Source organism: Lepidochelys kempii, chromosome 15, assembly GCF_965140285.1.
Source record: "Lepidochelys kempii isolate rLepKem1 chromosome 15, rLepKem1.hap1, whole genome shotgun sequence".
NCBI lineage: Eukaryota > Metazoa > Chordata > Testudines > Cheloniidae > Lepidochelys > Lepidochelys kempii.
This window is the reverse complement of record NC_136394.1, coordinates 12,172,577-12,197,997: the sequence shown is the minus strand read 5'-3', so window position 1 is coordinate 12,197,997 and position 25,421 is coordinate 12,172,577. Positions and strand designations below refer to the sequence as shown.

The 25,421-nt window shown below is 45.3% G+C and overlaps 1 protein-coding gene across 2 annotated transcripts in view; it reads right to left on the bottom strand.

Annotated features, from left to right (window-relative positions):
- Nucleotides 1–25,421, bottom strand: part of LOC140898530 (sodium/glucose cotransporter 1) — a 69,301-nt gene that overhangs the window by 26,408 nt on the left and 17,472 nt on the right. For both annotated transcript variants that reach the window (XM_073312433.2, XM_073312432.1), the window contains exons 2-10: nt 25,127–25,198; nt 14,236–14,340; nt 11,404–11,463; nt 10,949–11,053; nt 4,908–5,013; nt 4,610–4,690; nt 3,409–3,629; nt 2,325–2,460; nt 1,411–1,518 (exon numbers count right to left, since the gene is read on the bottom strand). In XM_073312433.2, the coding sequence (XP_073168534.1) occupies nt 1,411–1,518; nt 2,325–2,460; nt 3,409–3,629; nt 4,610–4,690; nt 4,908–5,013; nt 10,949–11,053; nt 11,404–11,463; nt 14,236–14,340; nt 25,127–25,198 (994 nt within the window). The remainder of the gene's footprint in view (nt 1–1,410; nt 1,519–2,324; nt 2,461–3,408; nt 3,630–4,609; nt 4,691–4,907; nt 5,014–10,948; nt 11,054–11,403; nt 11,464–14,235; nt 14,341–25,126; nt 25,199–25,421) is intronic.

The following is a 25,421-nucleotide window of genomic DNA, read 5'->3' as shown; positions in this document are numbered from 1 at the left end:
TTCTTCCTCAGCTTCAAATCTGGTTAATTCCAACTTCTGTTGAACAGTGCAGTCTGTCATCCTAACCTCTCTGTTTTTAACTAACTTTACACCCAAGAGTTAGAAAGAAAAACAAATAAATAAACAAACAAACAAAAAACTGGCTTGTAAAATTTTCCTGTGCTGTAACCGGATACCTTTTTTGCCCCCTGATAGCTGTTCTCAGCCTACACAAAAATCCTTTTGTTCTGCCTTGGGGACAGAGCAGCAGGCATAGAGACAGATTCTACAGCTGCAATCACCTTTTACAAAACCTTTTAAAATCCTGCTGTGCTTCTGGTTCAAAATTATCTCAAAATGATCCCACCGCTCTGCCACCATGTCAAGGTTCTTTCCCCACTCTGAACTCTAGGGTACAGATGTGGGAACTTGCATGAAAGACCCCCCTAAGCTTATTTTTACCAGCTTAAGTTAAAAACTTCCCCAAGGTACAAACTTTGCCTTGTCCTTGAACCCTTTGCTGCCACCACCAAGCGTGTTAAACAAAGAACAGGGAAAGAGCCAATTTGGAGACGTCTTCCCCCAAAATATCCTCCCAAGCTCTACACCCCCTTTCCTAGGGAAGGCTTGATAAGAATCCTCACCAATTTGTACAGGTGAACACAGACCCAAACCCTTGGATCTTAAGAACAATAAAAAAATCAATCAGGTTCTTAAAAGAAGAATTTTAATTAGAGAAAAGGCAAAAGAATCACCTCTGTAAAATCAGGATGGTAAATACTTTACAGGGTAATCAGATTCAAAACACAGAGAATCCCTCTAGGCAAAACCTTAAGTTACAAAGAGACACAAAAACAGGAATATACACTCCATTCAGCAGAGGTTATTTTAACCAGCCATTAAACAAAAGGAAATCTAACGCATTTCTAGCTAGATTACTTATTAACTTAACAGGAGTTGTAAGTCTGCATTCCCGATCTGTTCCCGGCAAAAGCATCGCACAGACAGACTAACTCTTTGTTCCCCCCCTCCAGATTTGAAAGTATCTTGTCTCCTCATTGGTCATTTTGGGTCAGGTGCCAGCTAGGTTACCTTAGCTTCTTAACCCTTTACAAGTGAAAGGGTTTTGCCTCTGGCCAGGAGGGATTTTATAGCACTGTAAACAGAAAGGTGGTTACCCTTCCCTTTATATTTATGACAGCATGTATAGGAATATACTGTGTATACTGGAATGATCTAGGGCCTACGATAGCTGAGCCCTGATAACTCAAGAAAGTGCTGCAGTACATTAATGATGTCAAATCAGACTAAATGAGAATGCAGGTCCCTAGTTCTGGTAGCCGAATTCCAGCTCTGGGACATCTCTCCCCCACGACATCCAGCTTCTATTAATCCGTCATCCATGTCTTTCCCACAAAAACACTATCTTACCATTCGGCATAAGGTCCACCACCATTTTTGGATAAGCAATGTTTGAACAGCCAACTTTGGTGCCACAGTAGTTCTCACATATTGAAGGCACGACACAAGCCACCATATCTGAGAAAAAGATAACAAGACAGGGTTAGCTGGAGTCATAGCAGCAAGTTACCCATAAATCAAGAGAAGTTCCCAAACCCATCTCCATGCTAAACCACTGGATTTATTTGCCTGATCTCACCCTTGACTCCGCAGCTGTGGGAAGGAATTCCATTCCTGCATCACCTCTTTCCTAGCCGGAGAACGGTGATGATGGTGCTGAGGTCAAGCCACCAAAACTGCATTTGCAGAACTGCACAGGAGGTCGGGACTGAATCATGCGAGGACTGCAAAATCGGGGCTCAGGGGCCAGGGCAAAGTTAGCGTGTGCTCTGAAAGGCCCTCTCCTGCTCCGAGTCACCTGCTCTCCTTTGTTGTTGTACACACAGCTCATCGGAGAGGGGAAAAAACAACTGGTCCTGCGCTCACACTGAGCTCTGGCAGCCTGCAACTCACAGGCATTTCCGTGATCTGGGAACACTCCTCTGTGGGATCCAGGCACAACTCCCTCTGCGCCAGCGAAACGTCACTCACAGACAGGAGTGTTTCCCACCCACTCAGGTAGAGCAGGAATGCTACCAACGAAGAGGGCAGGAGAGAGAGAGACTCAGCGACACCTGTTCTGCACCAGGGACAGTGGAGCCCTGAGCAGGGGATGGAGAAAGAGCAATAGCTTCTTATTTTGTGGGAGCAGCTGGTGTGTGCATGTGTTTTGGGTGAGGAGAGGGGCTGAAGGAGTGGGGGAGGGGGAAACAGTGAAGAGAAAACTGAGTGGGGCTGGAAGAGGAGTGAGAAGAGAATAAGGAGGCTACAGTACTAGGTCTTACCTGTGTACAGAATTCGACTGATCATCCCAGGCATCACCATCACAAACATGGGCAGCAGCTTCAGGTACCCACACATGACACAGCCGGCCTTCACATGGGACATGTTCTTGGCTGAGAGGCATCGTTGAACAATAACCTGTCAATGAGACAGTAGATGTGAATTACTCCAGCTTTGTCACCCACATACGATGCCGGGCACACCAAGGCACAAATGAGACTCTTTAAACTGTGTTCCAATTTGCCCTTTCCCATAATTACAAAAACAAAAGAGCACTTGAAGGTCTTAGAACAAACCTAAATGGATAAAAGAAAACACTTTTGTCCAGGGTATGTTTAACCTGTGAGACTCCCTGCCACAGGATATTATTGAACCAAGAAGCTTAGGAAGTTTCAAAAGGATTAGACATTTAAATGAATAAGAACAGCAGACACAGTTACACTAGCTAGGATACAAATTATAAGGACTTTCAATCTGATCACCAGCTGGGGGCTGGAAGAATTCCCCCCAACTCATACATGGTATGCAATACTGCAACATTACAGTAGTACATTTTCCTTCTGAAACATACCACTTTGATCATTTTTGGAGACTGGAAGGACCATTGACCTAAGGAGAAGAAAAGGAAAGGAAACAGATGGACAGTCCCCCAGCCTAGCACGGAGGGACTGACATACACAGACCATCTGCCCAGCATTGTTTATGCAAGGAGATTGCAGCAGCACACATACAAGATACACCTAGTACAGCTGGATGGAAAGCCAGGTCTATACCAGGATTGATAAAGGTCATTATATTTATATTGATGTCCTACTAAGATGCGCACATTTGAAAACTAGATCACAAGAAAGGGAGAAAAGCAACACACAGAACATATGCTCAGCCTGACATCAAAAGGGTAGTAAAGGAACACACACACACCCCATTGACTTAACATAGAAAGGGCTCAGCATTTAAAAGCTATAGAGAAAAATCACCTTCCCTTAAGGAGATAAAGGCATGGGGGGTGGGGTGGGAGAGAGATCAGTCCAACTACACTGCAGATTTTAGAATGCTCTGAAATTCCAATTGTTGCCTTTACACTACCTGATCTGTGCACCAGTACCACAAAGCGAGGATGCTCAAGCCAAAGGTAAGCCCCGGCCATGGCAGGTCTCCAGTGATTGGGTCTCGGAAGATGTGGAAAGAATCTTCCCGAGGGGTGTAGCATTTTGGATCAATGTTAATATTTCCATATGAGGTGTTTCCTGGAATTGCTTTCATATATTTCTCCTTAAAGGCCTCATATCCTCCTACTTTGGCAAATGCTGAAAAACAATGTAAAGATGCTTGAAATTCCTGATGGAGTGGAAGAGCCCCAGGAGAAAACTCCATGCTATCCGTGTGACAAATCTGCCCAACAGAGATCAACACTGTCAGAAGACATCAAAGTATGTGCTATGAACAGTCTCAAAAGCAAGGAACCACAGTGGCTTTCCTTCTAAAGATTCCTTTATACTCCACTGTCCTTCCCATGCCTCAGATGCCTGCTTACACCTTGCCAGAAAGTATAATGTAGGTATAATATCTCCAGGCTGCCTGACCCAGGTAACGACCAGAGACAGAGTCCACCAGATGAAGTCAATCTGAAATGTTTATTGTGAAGCAGGGGGACAACTTCATTTCAGTGAAAAGCTTCCAAAGAGGAAGACCAAGCAGTAAGAAGCTACAAGGTAAGGGAGAGGAAATTACAGCCTCACAGGGCTCCCTGCCTTTACTACCTCCTCTTGATTAATTTTGTAGGTTGATCCCTAAATACTAGGGTTCTGTGTCACAGGTGGACTGCATTTTAGTATCTTTGTGATCTTGTGGACACCCAGCCTCCTATTCACAATCACGCGGCCCACCTCCTCTGCCACTCTATGCCATCCTTATGGTAACTACAGAACCTGCATAAATATTTAATGTATTTGAGCTTTCGTCATGCAATTTAGCAGCTGGAATCAAGGTGCAGCCATACCATATGACCAACCAGCTCCCCAGTTAGCAACAGAGGTCCATGGACCACAGACTCAGAATCTTGGTCCTACTTTAATATTATGCATTCCTGGATGTGTTGAAGGTGCAATGGTCGGGATGACAGGAGGGCTTAGCAATGCAGCCTTCCCCTTTCCCCCAGCTAATACATGAAGCAATTGGACCGCCTCAGCTGTTAACCTGTCAGGACTCCACAGTGCTGGATTCATTTCCACAGGACACCGGGGGCTGCAGCTGATCATTCCAGCTCTCGTTCATCAGATTTACTTACCAAATCCTGTGAGAATAAAGGATCCCACCAGCATGATGATGGTCTGTAAGGTGTCTGTGTAAATCACGGCAGCAAGGCCACCTAAAGGCAAAGAAAAGCCAGAAAAATATGAGAGCCCCTGTGCTAATGCCTTAGTGGGAATCACCTCTCTTTGTTTCCTTCTCTCTCTCACTCACACACACACCCCTCTCCCCTTTCGTGCTCTCATTTTTACCCTCTTACTCCCCACTTCCATTTTCATCTTTCTGGATCCCCTTTTAACTTGTTTTTAATTTATCAATCTGTTCCACAAACTCACCTGTGATAGTGTAAAGACCAGTAACACCCAGCAGTATGATTATGGCCAAATAAAGGTTTAGCCCCATGGCCATTTGGATAAATATAGCTCCAGAGAACATGTCTGCCTAATAAAAGGAAAGATGACAGTTTAGGGAATGCTTAAGACTCATCTCTACTGATAGCATCTCTTTCCCCCCCACTCCCCCAAGCACTGCACAAAAGAATAAAAGCACATGCAAAATAAAGACTAGTCCTGTCTCCTTGGTCACCCAGATCTGCTTTATTTTAACTGCCAGTGGATTTTTGAAGTTCACGTCTTTGTTTCTGCAGTTTTTACAATGGTTTCCAGAAATCTGTCAGTGATCCTTCCTAGCCAAATCTGGCTACCCACCTCTCCAGGCCTGTGAATTTATGTATAGGGAAACAGTTCCACAAAGTTCTTAAATCCCAGACCATCCAAGTCTTTTGATAACCTTTGCATTATATCCAGGAAGAGTTTTATTTAAAAACTCTTTTGTCTTTATTTAGGTCTTTGCTCAATGCCATTCTTCCAGGCTCACCTTTCCAGTGCAACACAGATGCTTGGTATGACTGGTCTGCCTAGTTGAGGACAAACAGAAATCAAAGATGACACCTTATTTTACACAAATTCCATGAATATCTGTCAAAGTAATTAGCATTCAACAGGCCAGCTAGAGAAACAATTAGCTCTTGTAATGACATGGATTTTCAACTTCGTGAATACGGCCTGGGATTTTAGTTACCAACACATTTGCACCAAGGAAACCCCCTAAAGTAGAGATAATTTGAAATCAGGGTAACCAATTCATGCCTCATCAGTGTAATTTCTATCTCTATTAGGGGTTTGCAACAGTGCAGCATGCTGCACCACTGCAAAGGGGGGAGTGTCTGGGGGTGGGGATTTTCCACAGTGCCTACATGCCTTAGGAGCATATATGCCATTAAAAGTCATCTCACTGAATTTGTGCTCCTAAATCACTTAGGAGCTTTTGAAAACCTCACCCTAAAATCCCAGGGCAGACAAGGCGTAAGAGGGATATTTAGTCCTCAGCTCTACTAGGCTTTAGGGCAAACATTTATTCAAGGAACATAGGGAGCGCATCTAGTCAGGTATTCTGCCACAAGGAGAGGGGTAATATAAAAGTCATGCCTCTGGCTAATTGTGCCATGCTGTACATAACACTACTTAGCACATTTTACCTTTCAAGCCCTTTACAATCAGTAAGTAACATATCCTCATGACTCCCCAGTCAGCCAGGAAACTGAGTATCATCCTCCGCATTTTACAGACAAGAAAACTAAAGCAAAAATATAAAGAGGCAAATCCATTCCACAGCACTCAGCCTGAGTAGCTGGGCAGATGCTGGAGGAAGAAAACCTCTCCCCCAGGCCACTGAGGAAACTCCACCTTGAGACTGTCACCACCTCAACACCCCGCCCCTTCACCCCTTCTGCCTTCCGGGCAAGGAGGAGACCTGTGCAGCTGCAGATCCTCCAGACTTGCTCCCACCACCAGCCACATGCAGAGGCATTGTGAAGCTGAACTGTGCACCACACAGGGTGTGAAACGTATGCCTGGTCCCACCAACGAATTCCATCCCTGCTTTCACCATCTGTGGCCATGGAGGCTGGGGCTGGGTTAAGATGCAGGAATTCAGAAAGCGTAATCCCACAGGCTAACTATGAGCCCGTGCTGCTCTGTATGGGAGATGATTCATTCCTGACCCTCACAGCTGATCATCTTATGCCCCAAAGTTTGAGGTTTAAAACGTAGTTAATTATTTAACATCCTGAGCAATATGTAAACTCCTTGGATTTACTGAATCGCCTTCCAAGTTCACCTCTTCTACCTCCCAGTTACATTATTTACTGCTAATGTTTCCTTGTTATGGATACCATTAAAACGTTATATCTCTGAATGTACTAAACCTTCTCCATGCAAAAAACTCACTCTAGAGCTAGGCACACATCATTCAAGAACCACTAGGCAAAACTATTAATGACATGAGTGTCCTTTTACAACTTCCATTACATCTAAAGAATTCCAAGGAACACTTGCACTGCATTCACAGACTTGGGTTTTAAATTCCTTCAGATTACGGGGGAGCATCCAGGTACTTGTTTCCCCAGACACCTAGTCTTAATGTAATCAGTTACTGGTCACCAGTGCCTTGCCTACACTAGATGATTTTCTTAAAACTGCCCCCCCCCGCTCTACCATGGGTACAGCTCCACTGGTGACAGCGATGGAAGAAGCACTAATGGTTTTCAGCTCCCTGAAAGCTACCATGGCAACAGCTCGCACAGAGCTGTAGGCTCATGCAGCAGCCAACTGACTTAAGCGTCTCTACTCTGCTTCTGCAGAACTCATCTTGGTTATGGGAGCCCCATGGAGTCAACCCTGACAGCACGGAGTTTCCCAGGGAGCCACAAAACAAGATGGGGGAGGGGAGGACAAAAAATACACAGAACAGAAACAAAAGAGAAAAGAGGCAGAAAATGGGCAAGAAAAAGGAGAGACGGTAGCAATTCTGCAAGGAAACATGGAAAAAGGGGAGCCCATCACTGGTGCATCACACAGGGGAGGAACTCTGCCCCCAAAAGGAAGGGAACTTCTGCAGTAGAGAAACCATGGAACATAGAATGTTGCACATTGAGCAAAACCCCAACAATCACATGTACAAGTGATGTAAATGAAGAACCAGCATGTAAAACAGGCACCCACGATACAAGATACTGTGGAGATACAAATATGAACTGCACTGGGCGTCACTGTGACCTTATACTTTATTTCAGCTTCAGCCTTGGCAGCCACAATGCCCTGATGTGCTTTGATCATTAAACTGAGAACTTCATCAAAAGCCAGCCCCCCTTGGAAGCTACCAACTCCCCCATATTCTTAATTCCCAAAACAGAATTACTAATTAAAAGCTTTGCATAGGGGGTGTTGGTCTGCCAGTTATGAACCACCCTATTTCATTCCCATACAGAGGATAACCACTCATGGTAGTTCATGGGATGCTCTCCCAGAGACTGATTAATATCAGCTACGGGTGTTATTCCAGTTAGTCCTGGATGGAGAATATTCACAGTGTTGTTAAACAACATTCTCCCTAATCTATAGTCTTTGGGGAGAGCATTCTAAGCATTTTTATCAACAGCCATTTGTAACACATTAATTAAAATCTCCCTGATTAAGATGATACAACCCTGCCCGCTATTTTAACCCTCTTAGCAAGCAGAATGATGAAATCACCTGTGTTCATATTCCAATATGCTCATCTACAAAGATTAATGCTTCTATATTGGTCAAGGGACATTAGGTGTATTTCCCTCCTCATCTGAACTTTCCTCCTCATCTCAGCTTTTTCCCTGACAAGACCCTGCTCCTCCAGGTCTTCTGGTGGTATCAGGTAGCAGCTCTGATATTAACCTTCCTCCCAGAGAACCTGTTTTCTGTCCCTACTTTTTCTTACTTCTACCAGCTGCCACAAACAACGCTCACTTAGGACTTTCCCAAAAGTTGTGTAACCATGAGCCATCACATTCCAGGTAATAACCTTCCCAGTCACCCTCTTCAGGCAGGCTCAGATAAGGAGATGCAGAGGGGTAACCCCAAAAACCAGATTTGCCCTCTTAAATACCCAAAGCTATTCTTGTGGACCCTCTTGTTCCAGTCTACACTTATTAGGACCAACCAGAGTGCCTTGATTTGCTGTGGTGAGCTGTTCTTCAACCACTCTGTAGGCACTTTTAAGGTCCTCTGCCTGCCGCAGTAACCCCAGCCTACCCAATCAAAGACAAATGTCATATTCCATTATACCCTACATTTCAGTTTTAACCTGCTTAACAACATGTTTTTAACCAATCATTTCATTTTGTCCTTTGTGGTTTGGAATGTCTTATACATTGTCCAATCATATGTTAATATCACATTGTGATTATGCTCCTGCAAGGTGAATCGTCTCCTCATACATTTCCATTGTATAAGCCCTTTCTTTTCATTTCAGTAACAACTTCATTAGAGAATCACAGGCATAAAAACAACCTTAAAATAGATTATGAAACTAGGTCACACTCAACCATATTTTCACTCTATAAGTAAGGCTACGATTATGTCACGGAGGTCAGAGAACTTCCATTGATTTCCATGACTTCCATTGACCTCCGTGCACTTTCTGCCCCAGGGCTGGAGTTCCCAGCCAGCCCCTCCCCCCCTCCCCCCCAGCTCCCAACCCCTACCCTGGTGGAGGGACCCTGCAGCTGTCCAGTCATGGCAGGGGGCTGGTGGACCCTGCAGATGCCCACATGCCCTGGCTGGTCAGCTGCAGAGAGTCCCTGCCGCCCGCCATAACTGGACAGCTGCAGGGACTCCCCACTGCCTGCCGTCTGGGCAGCTGGAAGACCAGGGGCAAGGGGACCCTGCAGCAGCCCAGTCCCACGGGCAGGGGGACCCTGGAGCTCCTGCCCACTGCAGCGGTGGGGGACGTGGGAGCCCCAGCAGCGGTGGGTGTTGAACCCGCTGACCCCTTTTTGTCAGGGATGTTTTTGGTGAAAGTCAGGGACAGGTCACGGGCTGCTGTGAATTTTTGTTTATTGCTGGTGACCTGTCCCTGACTTTTACTAAAAATATCCATGACAAAACCTTAGCCTTATCTATAAGCAATATAAAAATCTACCTACTTGCAATTCTTTATTGTCTTCTTTTAATGTAAGTCCCATAAAGCTTTGCAAAATAAAGCTAACAGTTTCATACATAAGGGATGCTTGGAACCCTAGATCTATGTGCTAACAATACCATGCCCGATTAAATGGATGCAACATTTCCAATTACAGCTGCATATAAGAAACAACAGTTGTGTTGACAGCTCCTCATGGAAATAAATGCTACAGAAATGAAAACGGAAACCAAAAAGCCAACTTGGGGATTCGCCATAGACCTAGCCTATTTAATTTAACCTTGGTAAGAATCAGTCATTGTAAGAGAGTGTGAGAATGGGAGCAAAAGGCCAGCTCTTTTAGGTTACATTGGACTATTATCACACTCAGCTCCTATGCAGAGGGCAAAGAGTAACCTTCCATGGCAACTGCAGGAAAACAACAGAGCCAGGTCTGCCTGACCTGTGGACTTGGATGGAGATTTAATGGGTTCAAAAGGGAAGGAAAATCACAGCTCCCTTTGCTCCTGCAATCCCCTTGTTAGCCACACTTCATAGCTCAAACTAATCCACAGACAGGCTCTTTCCTCTTCCCTCCCTTCCTCTCCTTGCACTTTCCCACTCCTTTATTTTCTAACCCCATCTCTCTTCTCCCCACCTGCCTTCCTCTCTTTTCTTGCTTTTGCTTCATTAGTACTAACAGGTTGCATGTTCAGCTGAGGATACAGATGGAAGGATGTGTGAAAAGTGGGGACAAAAAAACCATTTCTTGAAAGCCCAAGGCCCCTTTTCTCCCACTAGAGCCAAAGTGAGTTACTCATACTCTGCAGCAGGAGAATTTGGCCCAGAATGGGAGACCTTAGAAAGAAGGCTCTAAAACAAAATGCTGAAAATGGGGTGGGGTGAATGTTCCTGGGTAAGAAGCAGCAATAGTTGCCTTTGAGGGACAAAGGCAGAGAACCGGGTATTAAAATTCTGATAGTTTGAGACCTTCTCTTCAGTTTCTCTCACTGACGCCTGAGATGGCGCATACAGTATGTAGTACAAGGCTCCAGCCAGCCTAACCTGTTCCGGAGGGGAGCACATGTGGAAACAAAATCCTGGAAAAAGAAAGCTAAATCATAACCACCATCTAGAGAAAGAGTCCCCTGGTATAATCCAACATGCGCAGACAAACAGAGCTGTAGAGCTGGTTTGGATGGTCCGCACTGCTAGACAGACGAGTGACAACATGGAGACAGATTTTTACCTACCTAAATAGAGTCCAGGCAACAAATGAGAGAAGTGAGCCAGACAGGTAGAGAGATTTTATGTGAGCATAAAATAATAATACAGATAGGAACTTCACTTAGAATAGAGGAACTGGAAAAGCTTAACTCACCGAGATCTTGGTGAAAATATAGAGGAGCAGAGAAAGGATTGACAGATATATCTGAATCCGTCGGCCACCAAACCGCTTCTTGAGATACTCTGGCATCGTCACCACCTGCAGAGGGAGAGGGAGAAGAATTCACACTATGAACAAAAGACAATTACCATAGGGGGCAGAGGCTCTTCTGTCCAGATACCACACTGGTAAGTGCACTAGAAATGCAGATGGCCTCCAAGAAGCACAGAAAGACAGTCTGTCAGATGCTCCTCATGTCAGGATCTCAAAGACACAGAGACCTTGTTTAAATACATAGAAACAACTTATGTCGAGTCCCTGTCACAATCAGGTCTCTCCTCCCACTGACAATTGTTTTGGGATAGTGCTAGACCCACAAACACAGCAGGCTGAAACAGAAAGATGAAAGCTGGGAACAATAAAAGGCATAACCTAGTGTTTGTACTTACCCCAGCCCTGATGTAGATGGGTACAAACAACCAGCCAAGAACAAATACAATTATCAGGGCCTGTAACCAAGGAAAGAACAGCTGAATTAGCCTCTTGTCCTTTCACCAGCACTTTCCAAGGCCACGTATCCAGCTGCAGAGAGTAAAACGGTGACCAGTGCAGGCGCCCCTGGCCTCATTCTTTCTCCTTGTCTGGCATTTTACAGTTGGAACTCCAGGGGTGAAGTCCCAGCCTTACTGAAGTCAAGGGGAGTTTTGTCTTTGACTTGAATGGAACTAGGATTTCACCCCAGGTGTACAATAGAAGCACCCAAGGAAGAGTCCCCCACTGCAGCAGACTTATTGAAGTATCAAAGAGAACGTTGCTTCAGCATTTCCCCATGTCTGTCCATGGGGAAATTCACTTGTAGTGTGTCTAACACTGGTCTCAAAATGTCCTTCTGTTGCACTATCCCACTACAGCTCCACCAGTAGTAGCAACCACCAGAGCATTCGTGTACCCTGGGCACAGGTGCTTAAACCACTGTTTCATTAGTCTTGCCCGGAGCAGGCCAAGGCAACATGGTGTTTTAAACACCAGAAGCACCCAGAAACCTCTCTGTGTTGGCAGATTCACCATTGTTACCACTGGGAAATGTGAAGAAAGTCTAGGGATGCCACCCCAGCACCCTTTACTAGTCTCCAGGCAGCCACCGACACAGGAAAGAAACCACTAACAAATCCAAGTGTGTTATGAACAAGTCTCACTTGTGACTAGCTCTGCTACTCCAAGGTGTTGGACAGCAGAGCTTACTTCCATGCCCATGTCACCCACCAGACTTGCCCACTGACCTGCCTTCTGCAGTGGGAGTAGTTAAGAGGTGTCCTTATATATTATAAGACATATAATACTCTCATATTTGGGACTATACACTGTAAAGTATGGTAGCTCTGCGATACTACATACTGTATATTCTGAGCATCAGATATTTTATTGTAGATCATACATCAATATTTCTTACTTAAATGTTAGCGATTTGTTTTGTGCAGACTTGTGCACATTAAAACCAATATAGAGCTAAATTCTGCTCTCAGAACTGCACTCTAGATCTCTCATCCACACGCTAGTTCTTTATTGCCTCTCTGAAGTTCTGCTCATAGATCAAGCATAGGACATGCCAGCCATATTGGGCACCATGCTGCTCTCACTTCCACCCATGTACATCAAGAGTAACTCCACTGAAATCAATGGAATTACACTGACACAGAGGCAGTATAAGTGAGAGCGGAATCAGGTCCAGTTCTCTCTCTTGCTAACACAATCAGTATGGATCCCAAAGCAGCATTTTCCCATGTATATTAGCATGTTTATCAGTTCCATTGTGTTGTTTGTATTGTAATGAGCTAACTAGCTAGCTTCTGTGTACATGTACACACATGCACATCACTGTCCTCTACGTCATCAGAAAATAATAAAAAGTGACAGTTTAAACTAACTGATTCCTATGTGTGCATCTCTCTAAGCGAGCGTCTACTCCCTTCCCCTTACACAAAGAAGTTGCAATCTATATGGGGCTCATTTTATACCCAGCACACTTCTATTTTAAAAAAACCTAAGGCCCATATGCTTCCTTTGATGATTCAAATCAATTACAGGGAAACCCCAAATCTCCAAGGTCTTTTGTTGTGTTGCATAAACTCCTTTGTGAAGTGCAACAGCCAGGGGCATGGCCACTATTATTCCAGAGGCTGAGGATCTAAGGGAAAGAGCTAGATCTCAAGGCTCTTGGCTCATTCATGTTCTCTCATGTCCAGATCTTCCTGGAGCACCAGGTAAACAGCAGCCTGCTCCAGACTCCTTGCTGCCAGGAATTGACCTCCTAGTAACTGTGTCCCCAATTTCCTTCCAATGAGTACTGATGGTAGAGAAGCTAGTGCTGTTCAGGGCAGTGGTAACATGTGATGCAAACTGCACCTTCAGACCAGCTAACCTGAAAGGGGAAATACATCATAAAGGGGAGTTCCCCAACTCCCGGCCACACATACATGAGCTTTGTTGCTGAATCCATGGAGGACTACATGACTACTACTGACTGAGGAGAGGGAGCACGTTACCTTTTGTCCTGCTCTCTCCCCCAGATCCTTTCCCAAACCTTTACGGTTCTTCTGCCACGCTCCAAGCAGTAGTCATAGTACTTTTAACCCATTGAGGTGTTTGGTTATAGGACAGGGGTCTGGCCCCAGCAGACTGAGCACAGACCCACACTGGTGGTGCATTAGGAGGTAGCCTCTGCACTCCTTCACTGCTGTCCCTTAGTGAGAGGGGAATGAGAGGACACGTAGGGGGTGAAGGCAACCCTAAATTCCTCACTTCCTGGAGGAAAGCAAAATACACCTCTCCCCCAATCCCACTTCTACAAAGCAAATTCTCAGCAAAAATGATACAGATGAGATCAGAAAAGCTGTCCTTTCCCCCGATATCTGGAGATGTTGTTTATAAGTATTTGAAAAGCAACCAAAGGACAAGGATAGAGTGGAGGAAATCACCAATATATTTAGAGAGAGAGAAAAACACCTCTGTGGAAAACTGGTTTCCTAATATAGCAATGGCCTTTTCTTCTCCCATTGACTGCGCTGCAGGTGGGAGTGGTGAGAGAGGCTGAGGAATGGGAATCGACACAGTGTTCTTGTGGTGGGTGGTTCTGCCAGTCGCCAGCCCTTGGGGAGGCAGGTGCTGCTGGGCGAGGGCTCTGACGACACTGAAGTGAGTTGGAGTTTTAGACAATGTGGGCTCGCCTGATCTCTTTGGATACCCCCGAGGTTACAATTTTTATTTAAATGTGTACCACTTACGTTCCATTCAAATCCTGCAATGGCGATTCCTGCAGCCGCTCCTGTGCCTGCCAAGCCCACAAAGTGCCCACTACCAATGTTACTGGCAAACAGAGAAGCACCAATCTGGAAAGAGAGAGACAACAGATGTGGGTCATAGATCCTGGGCTCAGGCCCTGGCTAAAACAAGAGTTGTATTTGTGATTTTTTAAAAAGTGCATATTTGGTGTTTTGAGATTTCCTGTCTGCCACCACTATGGGACCTGAGTGCCTGATTTCTCCTCTTAAAACCCAACATTGCAGCCATCATCCCTACAGGCAAGGAGGACTGAGCAGGACATCACATATTAACTCAGCCAGAGGGGACACCGGTGAATGCTAATACTCCCTCCTCCACTTGAGCTGAGCGCGTGGCCTACGCCCATATAGAATTTCAGCTCTTTGGAGAGCATTTCCAACGAACATGTGGGTGATGCATTGCGGAATGAGCAGCCAGTGATCTCGGCTAGAGGTCCAGGCAGCTAGCACAAAAGGCTGATGTCACACATCTAATCTGCTTCAGGGACAAGAGGCTGATTCATGCCCCTCTCAGGAAAATGAGATATCTCATTGGGCGAAAGATCCACAAGCCTTACAGCTGACTTGTATCTCCAGTGGGACACACACCCTTTTTGCACTTGACCATCAAGGGGAAAATAGGTTAACTGAATGGGACTCTGGGAGGTGCTATGGTAGATACAGCTACTGACCCAAGGGTGCAGTACATGTGAGTGACACACATGTGCATGCAAGGCATGTTGGTATCTCTAAAACCTGTAACATCCTGTATTGATCCCACGGACTGAGTAATGGGGAGAAACAGGAACTGCTGTTATATACGGATGGAAGGAAAGAAAGAAGTTAGTGCTGGATTAAAAGTAAGACAGAGATTCACAAAAGGGAGATCATACCTATGTAACCCTTCTGCCGGGTGGTGGCAGCAGCAACAAGGGACAGGTTAAATATCTAGAGGTCCCTCTTAACATTACAAAACTGGCTTGGGACCCCATCCAGAAATCTTGGAAAACAATTTACTACCGACCCCTGGGAGCCTCTAGGAGGTAACACTTCCCCACTTGCAAACACTGAGTCTGAGTATAACAAAAGAAAACTTTATTAAGACGAAATGAAATACATCGTTAATCTGGGAAAACACAGCAACAATTACTCAAAAGTATGCTAACAAAAAGTAAGCACTGGCCCCATATTATCTTGAGCAGTAGACTTTTGCCTCAGTTTCCCACCTTGTAGTGTGAAAGTCCAACAAACAAACCACTCCCCTTTTCCCTCCGCTGCACCCCACTCACATTTGTCATCTGAGGGCAGTGAAATCCCAGCGTCCAGGGCTGTATTCAGGTGGGTTCACCTCCTGCCCCCAGGCTCGTGGGATGGGGGAGAGATGCCTCTGCTCACCACTGTCACTGTTGCTGCACACCACCATGAGCCTTTGACCAAGAAGAGGCAGCTAAAACCAATGCCCTAAACAGCCTGATGCTAAGACAAGTTTGCCAGGTCTCGAAAGGGCTGACATGCTGGGCTTTTTTTCCAGCAGCAAGGTTGCAGTGAAACTGTATTTTCTATCTTTGCTAATCTTTCCTCTCCCATTTTTGGGTGGTGCTTGTCTGGTTTTGTCTTCTAGGAAATGGGACTGGACTTTAAATAACAATTCCAGCCCATCTCAGCTAACTTCCCCTCTTTCCCCACCCCAAAAGACAGTTATTACCATCTTTAATGCCATCTAAGAGACTGTCAGACAAAGGGTGTTTCTTTCTAAAAGCTCTCTCCACCTGAAGGGAAAGTGAATAAGGGATATTTTTAAAATGAGAGCCTTACTTAATATTTCAAATGCTTTAAGGTTTTTCCTTCTTTTTCCTATATCTTTAATAATAGGTTAAAAAAAGGTTTAAAGGTGTGTTTGCTAGGGTACTAGGCAGCCTGAGGTCTCTGTATACCAAACCTTGTGTAAACTGTATAAAGATGGACAGTTTCAGGGTCACATTGACTCTTTGGGCCCATATATTCCATCTATATCAGGGGTCTCAAACATGCGGCCCACATGAGGACTGTGGGGTTATTTCCTGCAGCCCATCAAGCCCCCCCTCTCAGCGCGCCGCATCCCTGCTCCTCTGCCTACCTCCAGGTGCTTCCCGCTGCCAAACAGCTGTTTGGCAACACTTTCCAGGATGGAGGGGGAAGGAGCGGGGAGCCTTGTGCTCAGGGGAGGAGGCGGGTCAGGGGTGGGGATTTGGGGAAGAGGTTGGAATAGGGGCAGGGAGGCGGCGGAATCTCATGGAAGGGATGGAGTGGGGGCGGGGCCAGGGGGGTGTCAGTGATGTGGCCCTCTGGCCAATGTAGTAGTCCTCATGTTGCCCTCGTGGTGATTCGAGTTTGAGATCCCTGATCTAAATTAATACAACACCACAGAGTAACATTCCCAGCTTTACCCATGGCCGTATTGTATTGTCTGTGTACATTTTTAAAAGAAAAATACAAAACCAAACAAAAAACAATGCAGTTAGCAAAACATTTCAATTAACACAACAGTCATTATTCCCAATTTCAGGACAAAAGAATGCCAACATATGGGTCTATTACTTTCTGCTTCTGTTTGTCTTTCTGACAGGGGAAAGACTCTGTACAAGAGGATCATAAGATCAGCATACACTAGTTACAAATACAATCTAAAAACAAAATCTTTTTCCATAATTGCACGTATATACATAGGGACAGATTTTTTAATTCAGAACTGTGAAAAGAAATTTGCATGTTTTGCGCCAATACTTTATTAATTTGCAGCAAGAAAAAGTTATGTGGAAGAGGTTAGCTGATGGCTGGCAACATGTTTGGCAGTTACTATGTTTTAATTAAACCAGAGTATCTACATAATGCAGATGTCCAGGGCATTCTGCTTAACTTTTCAGGATGGGATCTTAATGCCCTTAGGCTGCTTTGACAAATCCCAGCCTTAGAATATAAGAGCAGCCATACTGGGTCAGACCAAAAGTCCATCCAGCCCAGTATCCTGTCTACCGACAGTGGCCAATGCCAGGTTCACTCCTTCTGGGGCATCTAACAGGTAATGATCAAGTGATGTCTCTCCTGCCATCCATCTCCACCCACTGATAAACAGAGGCTAGGGACACCATTCCTTACCCTTCTTCTAGATACATCATAGACGTAAGATAGAGAAACTGGGCCTTAAACTTTGGATTGTCCCAGACAGAGTTGGACACTAAATCTCATCAATGAGAGTATGTGGGTGCTGTAATATATCGCTGCAGAAACTAAAGGATTCTGGCCTATTTTCCAAGCAACTCCATGATGCCGGAAGGTTGTCCCTTCATGACAGGGTCAGCATTATGATTTTCAGGGAGCTGGCCATTAATGATCTCCCCTTATGATCATGCTGTTAGAATTATGACAAGTTGGAGGGGGTGGGTTTTCTTCTCCTCTGAACAGACCTGACAGACACAGAGCGTGCATAGGATGTGGGGCCGTGAGGGTACACTTGCTGAGCCTGCTTCTCTGATGAGGGAATTTCAAGGAAAAAGTAGCTCCCTCCACCAGTTAGCACTGACTGCGTTTCGGAAAGGATACAGTGGAACTAGAAGTGGGCATGAGGGTTTGAAAGGGAAGGGGTCAACTGTTCAGTGAATGAATGAAAGATATAATGGAAGAGAGGAGATGAAAGATGACGAAAAGGAAAGAAAGACTGTTTGTCATAAATATAAAGGGAAGGCTAATCACTTTTAAATCCCTCCTGGCCAGAGGAAAAAACCCTTTCACCTGTAAAGGGTTAAGAAGCTAAAGATAACCTCGCTGGCACCTGACCAAAATGACCAATGAGAAGACAAGATACTTTCAAAGCTGGAGGGGCGAGTAGAAACAAAGGGTTCTCTCTGTCTGTGTGATGTTTTTGCCCGGACCAGAGCAGGAATGCAGGTTAGAACTCCTGTAAAGGGCGAATAAGCAATCTAGTTAGATATGCGTTAGATTCTGTTTTGTTTAAATGGCTGATAAAATAAGTTGTCCTGGATGGAATGTATATTCCTGTTTTTGTGTCTTTTTGTAACTTAAGGTTTTGCCTAGAGGGATTCTCTATGTTTTGAATCTGATTACCCTGTAAGGTATTTACCATCCTGATTTTACAGAGGTGATTCTTTTACATTTTCTTCAATTAAAATTCTTCTTTTAAGAACCTGATTGCTTTTTCATTGTTCTTAAGATCCAAGGGTTTGGGTCTGTGTTCACCTATGCAAATCGGTGAGGATATTTATCAAGCCTTCCCCAGGAAAGGGGGTGTAGGGTTTGGGAGGATTTGGTGGGCGGGGGGGGAGGGGAAGAGACGTTTCCAACCAGGCTCTTTCCCCGTTATATATTTATTAGATGCTTGGTGGTGGCAGCAATAAAGTCCAAGGGCAAAAGGTAAAATAGTTTGTACCTTGGGGAAGTTTTAACCTAAGCTGGTAAAGATAAGCTTAGGGGGGTTTTCATGCAGGTCCCCACATCTGTACCCTAGAGCTCAGAGTGGGGAAGGAATCTTGACACTGTTGAAAGAGAGAGAAGGAGAAGGTTACTTTAAAATCCTCTGACAGGTCAATTGTTGACAGGGGCTCACTATTCAGGAAAGCACAGTCAGGCTGAAGCTATAAGAAAGTTACTGTATATTTGACACGTTATTCATTAATCTATTCGCCTTACTATTTTCATTGGCTTTTTGCTCCCCAGAAGTCCTGGTGCTTGCTGCCCCACAGGCCTCCTAAGGAACCTGGAAATCCTACACTTTGCCTAGCAAAGTAACTTAAACAATCCCGAGCCCCTACAGTGCACTATTTATGCCATTGATCCACCTCTTTACGTAGGGACTTTACCCTTGTGGAATGACACTGGATTTTTTTTTTTTACTTAACTATTTTGGGACACAAAAGTGTATTTGTGCAAATCCACAGCTCTCCCCACCCTTAACCACTCAAACTTGCATATTGCTTAGCGCCTCTGTAAAACCTTTGCATGCACCTCTCAAGACTCAGCTACCTTGAGAAAGGAAAACAGGTTTGCTATTCTGCTGCCCTACGTTCTCTGCAAGATCTACATTTTGCATTATCATCTAATCAGGTAGTTTTAAAATGGCACACAATTCTTTAACCAACAGAGATGGACATAGATTTCTCAAGTAGCACAGGCTATGTTGTAATGTGGAATCACCTGTGTCCCTTCTTTCCCATCCCCCACCCCCTTCCCTGCTCGGTGCTATGCAATTACTTACCTCCTCAAACCTTGCATATCCAACAATGTTTTAGGCATCTTGCTGGGACTTCATATGCAAGCGTTGGCTTGGAAAGCAGCCCAGCCTCTGCTAGTTGCTTAGCAAGCCAGCCTGATACTTTAGCTTCCCCATCATCAAATATGCAGGCACCAGACCCCGTGCCCACAGTCTTGGGAAGGCATCCCACTACTAGTCCCATTAGAGGAGTTGGCAGAGTCATTAGAACTTGGATTTACTGCACTTTTCCTTTTCTATCAAAGATTCACTTTGGTTGAATGTTTGGTTGGTCTTTTTACCTTAAACAGTGGTGGTTTCACCCTGGCCTACCACTAAAAATGTTTCTACCTCAATCCACTCCTTCTAGGGACAGAAAGCAAAATATTTATCCCTACTACCCACCTCCTATAACCTGCCTACAGAACTGCTAAATTAACAAACAGGAAAAACTTTTAGTATATAAAATAATCCCTTCACACACAATGATCAGAGAAACCTACTCAGTGGGCAACAACGAAACATGACTGCATTAAACTGAAGTGAAATTATCTGCATATCCCAATTCTCTTCCCTTCTTTGACTGCTGGGTGTTACTCATTTACTGTTGCCCTAAGCCTTGGCCTGTCCAGCCCATAAATTAATATATCACTGACCCGAAATGGGAGAGCTGGATTTAATTTCTGTTTTAAGGGAAACACACATACACGTCTCCAAATATTTCCCACTAAGTAGTCACTAAACTCTTCAAGTTATTGTTAAACTTTTCATGCCCAGATAGTTTATGTTCTTCAGCTTTTCTGTTCCTTTAAAATTTATTTCTTAAAAAGCACAGATTAGGCTGGGATGTTTCTGTGTGAATCAGAGCACCCTTGAATACAAACAGAGAACAGAAATAGGTTCCGACTCTGACATTTTTATTATTGTGTGTGTTTATTTTCAGGGCCTGGTCAATACTGAGAGATTGGCCACATAATGAAGATATCAAGATTTCTGTTTGTCCAGAAACAGATAAACACTTCCCTAAAACAATACACAGCCGCCAATTATCTGGCTGAACTACTCACCCCTCCAACTAGCAAAAAAAGGGAACATTCAGTTTCATTCAGCAAAGAACAGGGAAAACACACCACCTCTTTTCTTTTCTCAATCCCCAGCTTATGCCTACCGCTGCTTGGTATAGCAGGGAACAGCACGACAATTGAGGAATGAAACTAATCCAATGGAAATTTAATTTCTAAAACAGGTTATTGGAGTTATATTTTCTTTTATTCTCTATTGCAGAAAGCAATGAATTGTGCAGTCAAGTCTCAATAAGCCAAGTCAAAAGGAACAAATATACTATGATGGGAAAAGTCCATTTATAAAGCACCATCCCCACCTACAGACTTGGGAAACTCACCCTGGTTTCCCTGGAACATTCCCAGGTTATAATCACACATGGCACTGCCCCAGAGTGAAATCAGAAAAGGCATTTCTCTAACACTTTAAATATTGCATTAGTTGGCACAGCACCAAGCTGGTATTTCTACTCTTTTTGGCCTTTTTATATTTTATCCCCTCTCCCGCCATATCTATTTGCACTAGGAGGCCTGAGACTGGCCCAGACTAAAACCAGGGAAAGGGTTTTCCAGAATCTCACATTCTTTCATTCAGAGTAGCCCTCCAGAATAGTATTGTTAATATAAGTGTTTACTTTAACTAGGGATCTGAGTGCTCGCCATGTCTTTTGCTTTTATCTTACCAGGTGCTGCCAAGGGTGGAGAGGAAGAGATTTCCTGTTAGGTCACAAGGAGGTATGTGTGCGTTCCAAAGTGAAGGAGCTCATAGGGAGGAGGCAAAGATGGTTTCAAGCAAATATTGATCCTAGAGACAATTCTGGCAATACAAGATCATCCCCTCTGGCCTCTGATATGCCTCCTACATGGACAAGAGGCTTAGGCGATATAAAGCTGGCTACATTGCTTTATGTCTCTGGGGGACTCCCCTGTGTCAGGGGAATTCCCGCCTGCCCCTTTAGGGAAGCTTTAAATCCCCTTTGTGGCTTTAGAGTGGTGCAAAGCAGCTTACCCAGGGCTGAGGGTCTGACCCATGGTGTTTTTGTGTTGTAGACACTGGGCTGGATTCCCCACTGCCTTGCACCATGTGCCATCATTTGCACCTGTACAATGTGATAGTGTTTTACACTCACTATTCATAGGTATAAAGAACTATACGAAGTGTAAAGCAGCAGAGAATCAGGCCTAGTGCATTTAGTCAGGCAGGGGTCCTGATTGACCTCTATGTTTGTTATCCAGTTTCAAGGCAGCGTCACTCCACTGATTAAACAAAACAAATTTGCCTTAAAATAACTTTGAGATTCTCCATTTCCCAATGGTTTCTATTAGTACCTGAATGTTCTCAATCCTAATCTACTCACGAGATCCTCCTCCTGCTTGGAAAGACAATGCTCTAACGTTAAAATGGCAATTCCAATCCTGCCCCAATTCAGGCAACGCTGAATGGAGACACTGAAAAAGTGGCAGGGATTTCTGAAAGCTGTTCTGAAAATTCCTACAGTCAGTAAATATTTATTTAGTTCTCCAAGACCCCATCCTGCAATTGTATCCGGGTGGACAAAGCTCTGCATCAAATCCCACTCCAGTGCAAAGGTCCTGCCGCATGGGTCCAACTGCAGGATCAGGGGTAGGTATTTATAACCAATCACTGGAGTTTTCCTTCCAGGGCGAACTGCAAAGATGATCACTAAAGTACCATATTAGTGACACTCAGAGAATGCATCTATCACTATCTGGGATGCAATCCAGACTAGCGAGAGCTTGTGTCACCACCTGCTCTGCAACCTTAGGTGCCTCACAATGCTTTGCTGCTGTAGCTCCCAACCTGGCCACTCACAAACAGCCAAACACCCCAAGCGTCTTTGTATAGCTGCAGCCTTCCAGCTACACATGAGCCCCACTCTAGATTCCCGCAGCCTTGGTTACTACTTGTGGGGTAATCCCAACACACTCCCAGTCCCAAATTTTCCCAAGAACACATGCATTCTGCAGTGCCTAGCCCTCTCCTGGACAGTCACATATTAGAGGTCCATTGCCCCATAAGGGGTCAATGAACAACAGTTTACTACTTTAATTGGAGTTATCAAACAATTCAGTTTAAACACAACACTGGATTGGTATTGATTAAAGAATAAATATCGTTTATTTAACTACAAAGAGATAGGTTTTAAGTGACCACAAGTACAAGATATTAAAAAGTCATAAAATGCTTTCTAATGCCCCCACTTAAACTAGATTTGGTTCCAGGTAAAATCCTTACCACACATTCCCAGCAACATAGCTGACCAAATTTTCAAGTCAGGATCTCTCACAAAGTCCAAAGGCTGGTTCCTCTGTATTCTTGGGTGAAAGAGAGACAGACAGATAGGGAGAAAAGAAAGTGAGAGTACCTGGGGCGTTTTGCACCTCATTGCACCTCATAGTCCAGTCACCCTCAAATGCATTTTGCTGAAGTAAAGTTCCTTCAAGCTGTGGAGATGGAGGCATGGAGTCTCATGGTGAAAGAGGTTCCCTGTTTGTTAAAATTCTGCTAAAGGATGGCCACTAGACTGCTGATTGCAAATCAATTTTGATCACACCTGGCTAAAGGCATTGGCTTGTCTTTGAGAAATAGGTTTACCCCCTCCCCAAACTTGTCTGGTAAACACACTTCAGCCATAATTTTAGCCTATGTTCATAACTTTACATGTAACATTGTTACATACATTTCATCTTGATATTATTGGCCAGCAAATTATTAGTTTTCAAATGATGGCTCACAAGGCACATTTTGTACAAAGATTATTACAGTGGTGTGTAGGGTGTGAATACAGGGATGCATTCGGTCACAGAACCACATTTATCTAGAAAGATTTCTCCTTTGCCAGGAAGTCTCATTCAATAGAGAGATGATGACCTAATGGAGAGAGCATTCGACTAACTCAGGAGACTTGGGTTCTCGTCTCAACCCTTGCTACCGGCCTGCTGGGTGACCTTAGGCAAGTCACTGCACCCATCTGTGAATCACTTTCCCCATCTTAAAACAGGGAGAATGACACTTACCTCCTCGGTAAAGTGGTTTTGGATCTACAGCTGAAATGTGTTGTGTAAGTGCTTGATACTATTATTATAAATATAAACTCTGATTTGTTATCGGTAATTTATTATGAACATTCCAGGGTTCTCGCCTTGCAATGTTACAGCAAAAGACTAGATTACGCAGCCACATGAAGGCAATACAGCAGCACCACAGAAACCACACCTACAAATCAATTCCTCTCTCTACCTTGTACCTAACAGCAATCACCTCGCATGAGCCAGGCCCTCATACAAAAACATTAGGGTCCAGAGAAGGTAGTAAGCATGGGCGGCGAGTCCTATGGGCCCATGGTGCCTGGGCACCAGGAATATTCTTGGCCCGGGGCCTGGCTCCAGCAATGTTTGGGGCCGGGTCTCTCCCTCGGCCCTGCCTTCCGCTCCTGGGTCCCCCCCATGCATCTCCCGGGCTATTTAAAACAGCCCAAGGCCCCCACTCATACTGGCCGCGCAGCAGAGCTGAGCGACTTCCTTCCTGCTCGCTCCATGTGGCTGCCGGCCCCACCCTGCAGCCCCTGGGCAGGGTGGGTCTGTGCCCTGCCCCAAGTACCCCTGCAGCCAATGGGAAGCTGTGGGGGCGGTGCCTGGGGGTAGCAGCACATGGAGACTCCTGGCCTTCCCTGCCTAGGAGCCCCAGGTAAGCGCTGCACCCCTCCACCCCTTCCCAGAGCCTGCACCCCCTCCCTCCGTCCCTCTCTGGCCCCAAACTCCTTCCCAGAACCTGCACCCTGTCCCTCTGCACCCCCTCCCGTCCCCAAGCTCCCTTCCAGAGCCTGCACCCCCACCCTGCACCCAAACTCAGTCCCAGCACCTGCACCCCTCATCCCCTCCTGCACCCCCAGCCCCTGCCCTAGCCTGCACACAGCACCCAAACTCTGTCCCAGAGCCTGCACCCCCACCCCCTTCCCACACATCCCCTCCTGCCCCCAAACTCTGTCCCAGAGCCTGCACCCCCACCCCCTTCCCACACATCCCCTCCTGCCCCCAAACTCCCTCCCAGGGCCTGCACCCAAACTCTGTCCCAGAGCCTGCACCCCCACCCCCTTCCCACACATCCCCTCCTGCCCCCAAATTCCCTCCCAGAGCCTGCACCCAAATTCCCTTCCAGGGCCTGCACCCAAACTCCCTTCCAGGGCCTGCCCCCCTCACCCTCCCCCGCACCCCCAGAGCCTGAGCCCAGCACCCAAACTCCATCCCACAGCCCAACCTTTCACCCGTCCTGCACCCCAGTCCCCTGCCCCAGCCCAAGGCCTGCACCCCAGACCTCCTCCCCCCACCCAAACTCCCTCCCAGAGACTTAGGCAGGTGGGGGGCAGAATTCTGGGCACCACCAAAATTTATACAAACCTGCCACCCCTGGTAGTAAGTACAAAACACTGAATAAATGGTGAAAGTGATGTGCAGCCAAACATTACGTGTGGACTAAAAGCAAACTTATGAACACACATACACACACACAGAGCAAATAATACAAACTCACCGGCCACCACACCATTTTATGTCCAGCCAGGAAGAATCCTCCCACTGTCCCTCGGTTAGACAAGAACATGGCCTGGAAAAAGAATGACTGGTTAAAATTTTCAGCTCTAAAAGGCAAACTATAGCCTGATGGCATAAATAACCAGGGCATCAATGAGAAAGAGGAACCAATATAATGCCCAGAAAGGGCCAGGGGAGAAAGATTTTGAAGGGAATAATATGACCTACCAATGACTGAGAAATGATTCTTATATCAATCTATAAATTAACCATTTCAAGCTTTATTGCTTCAACTT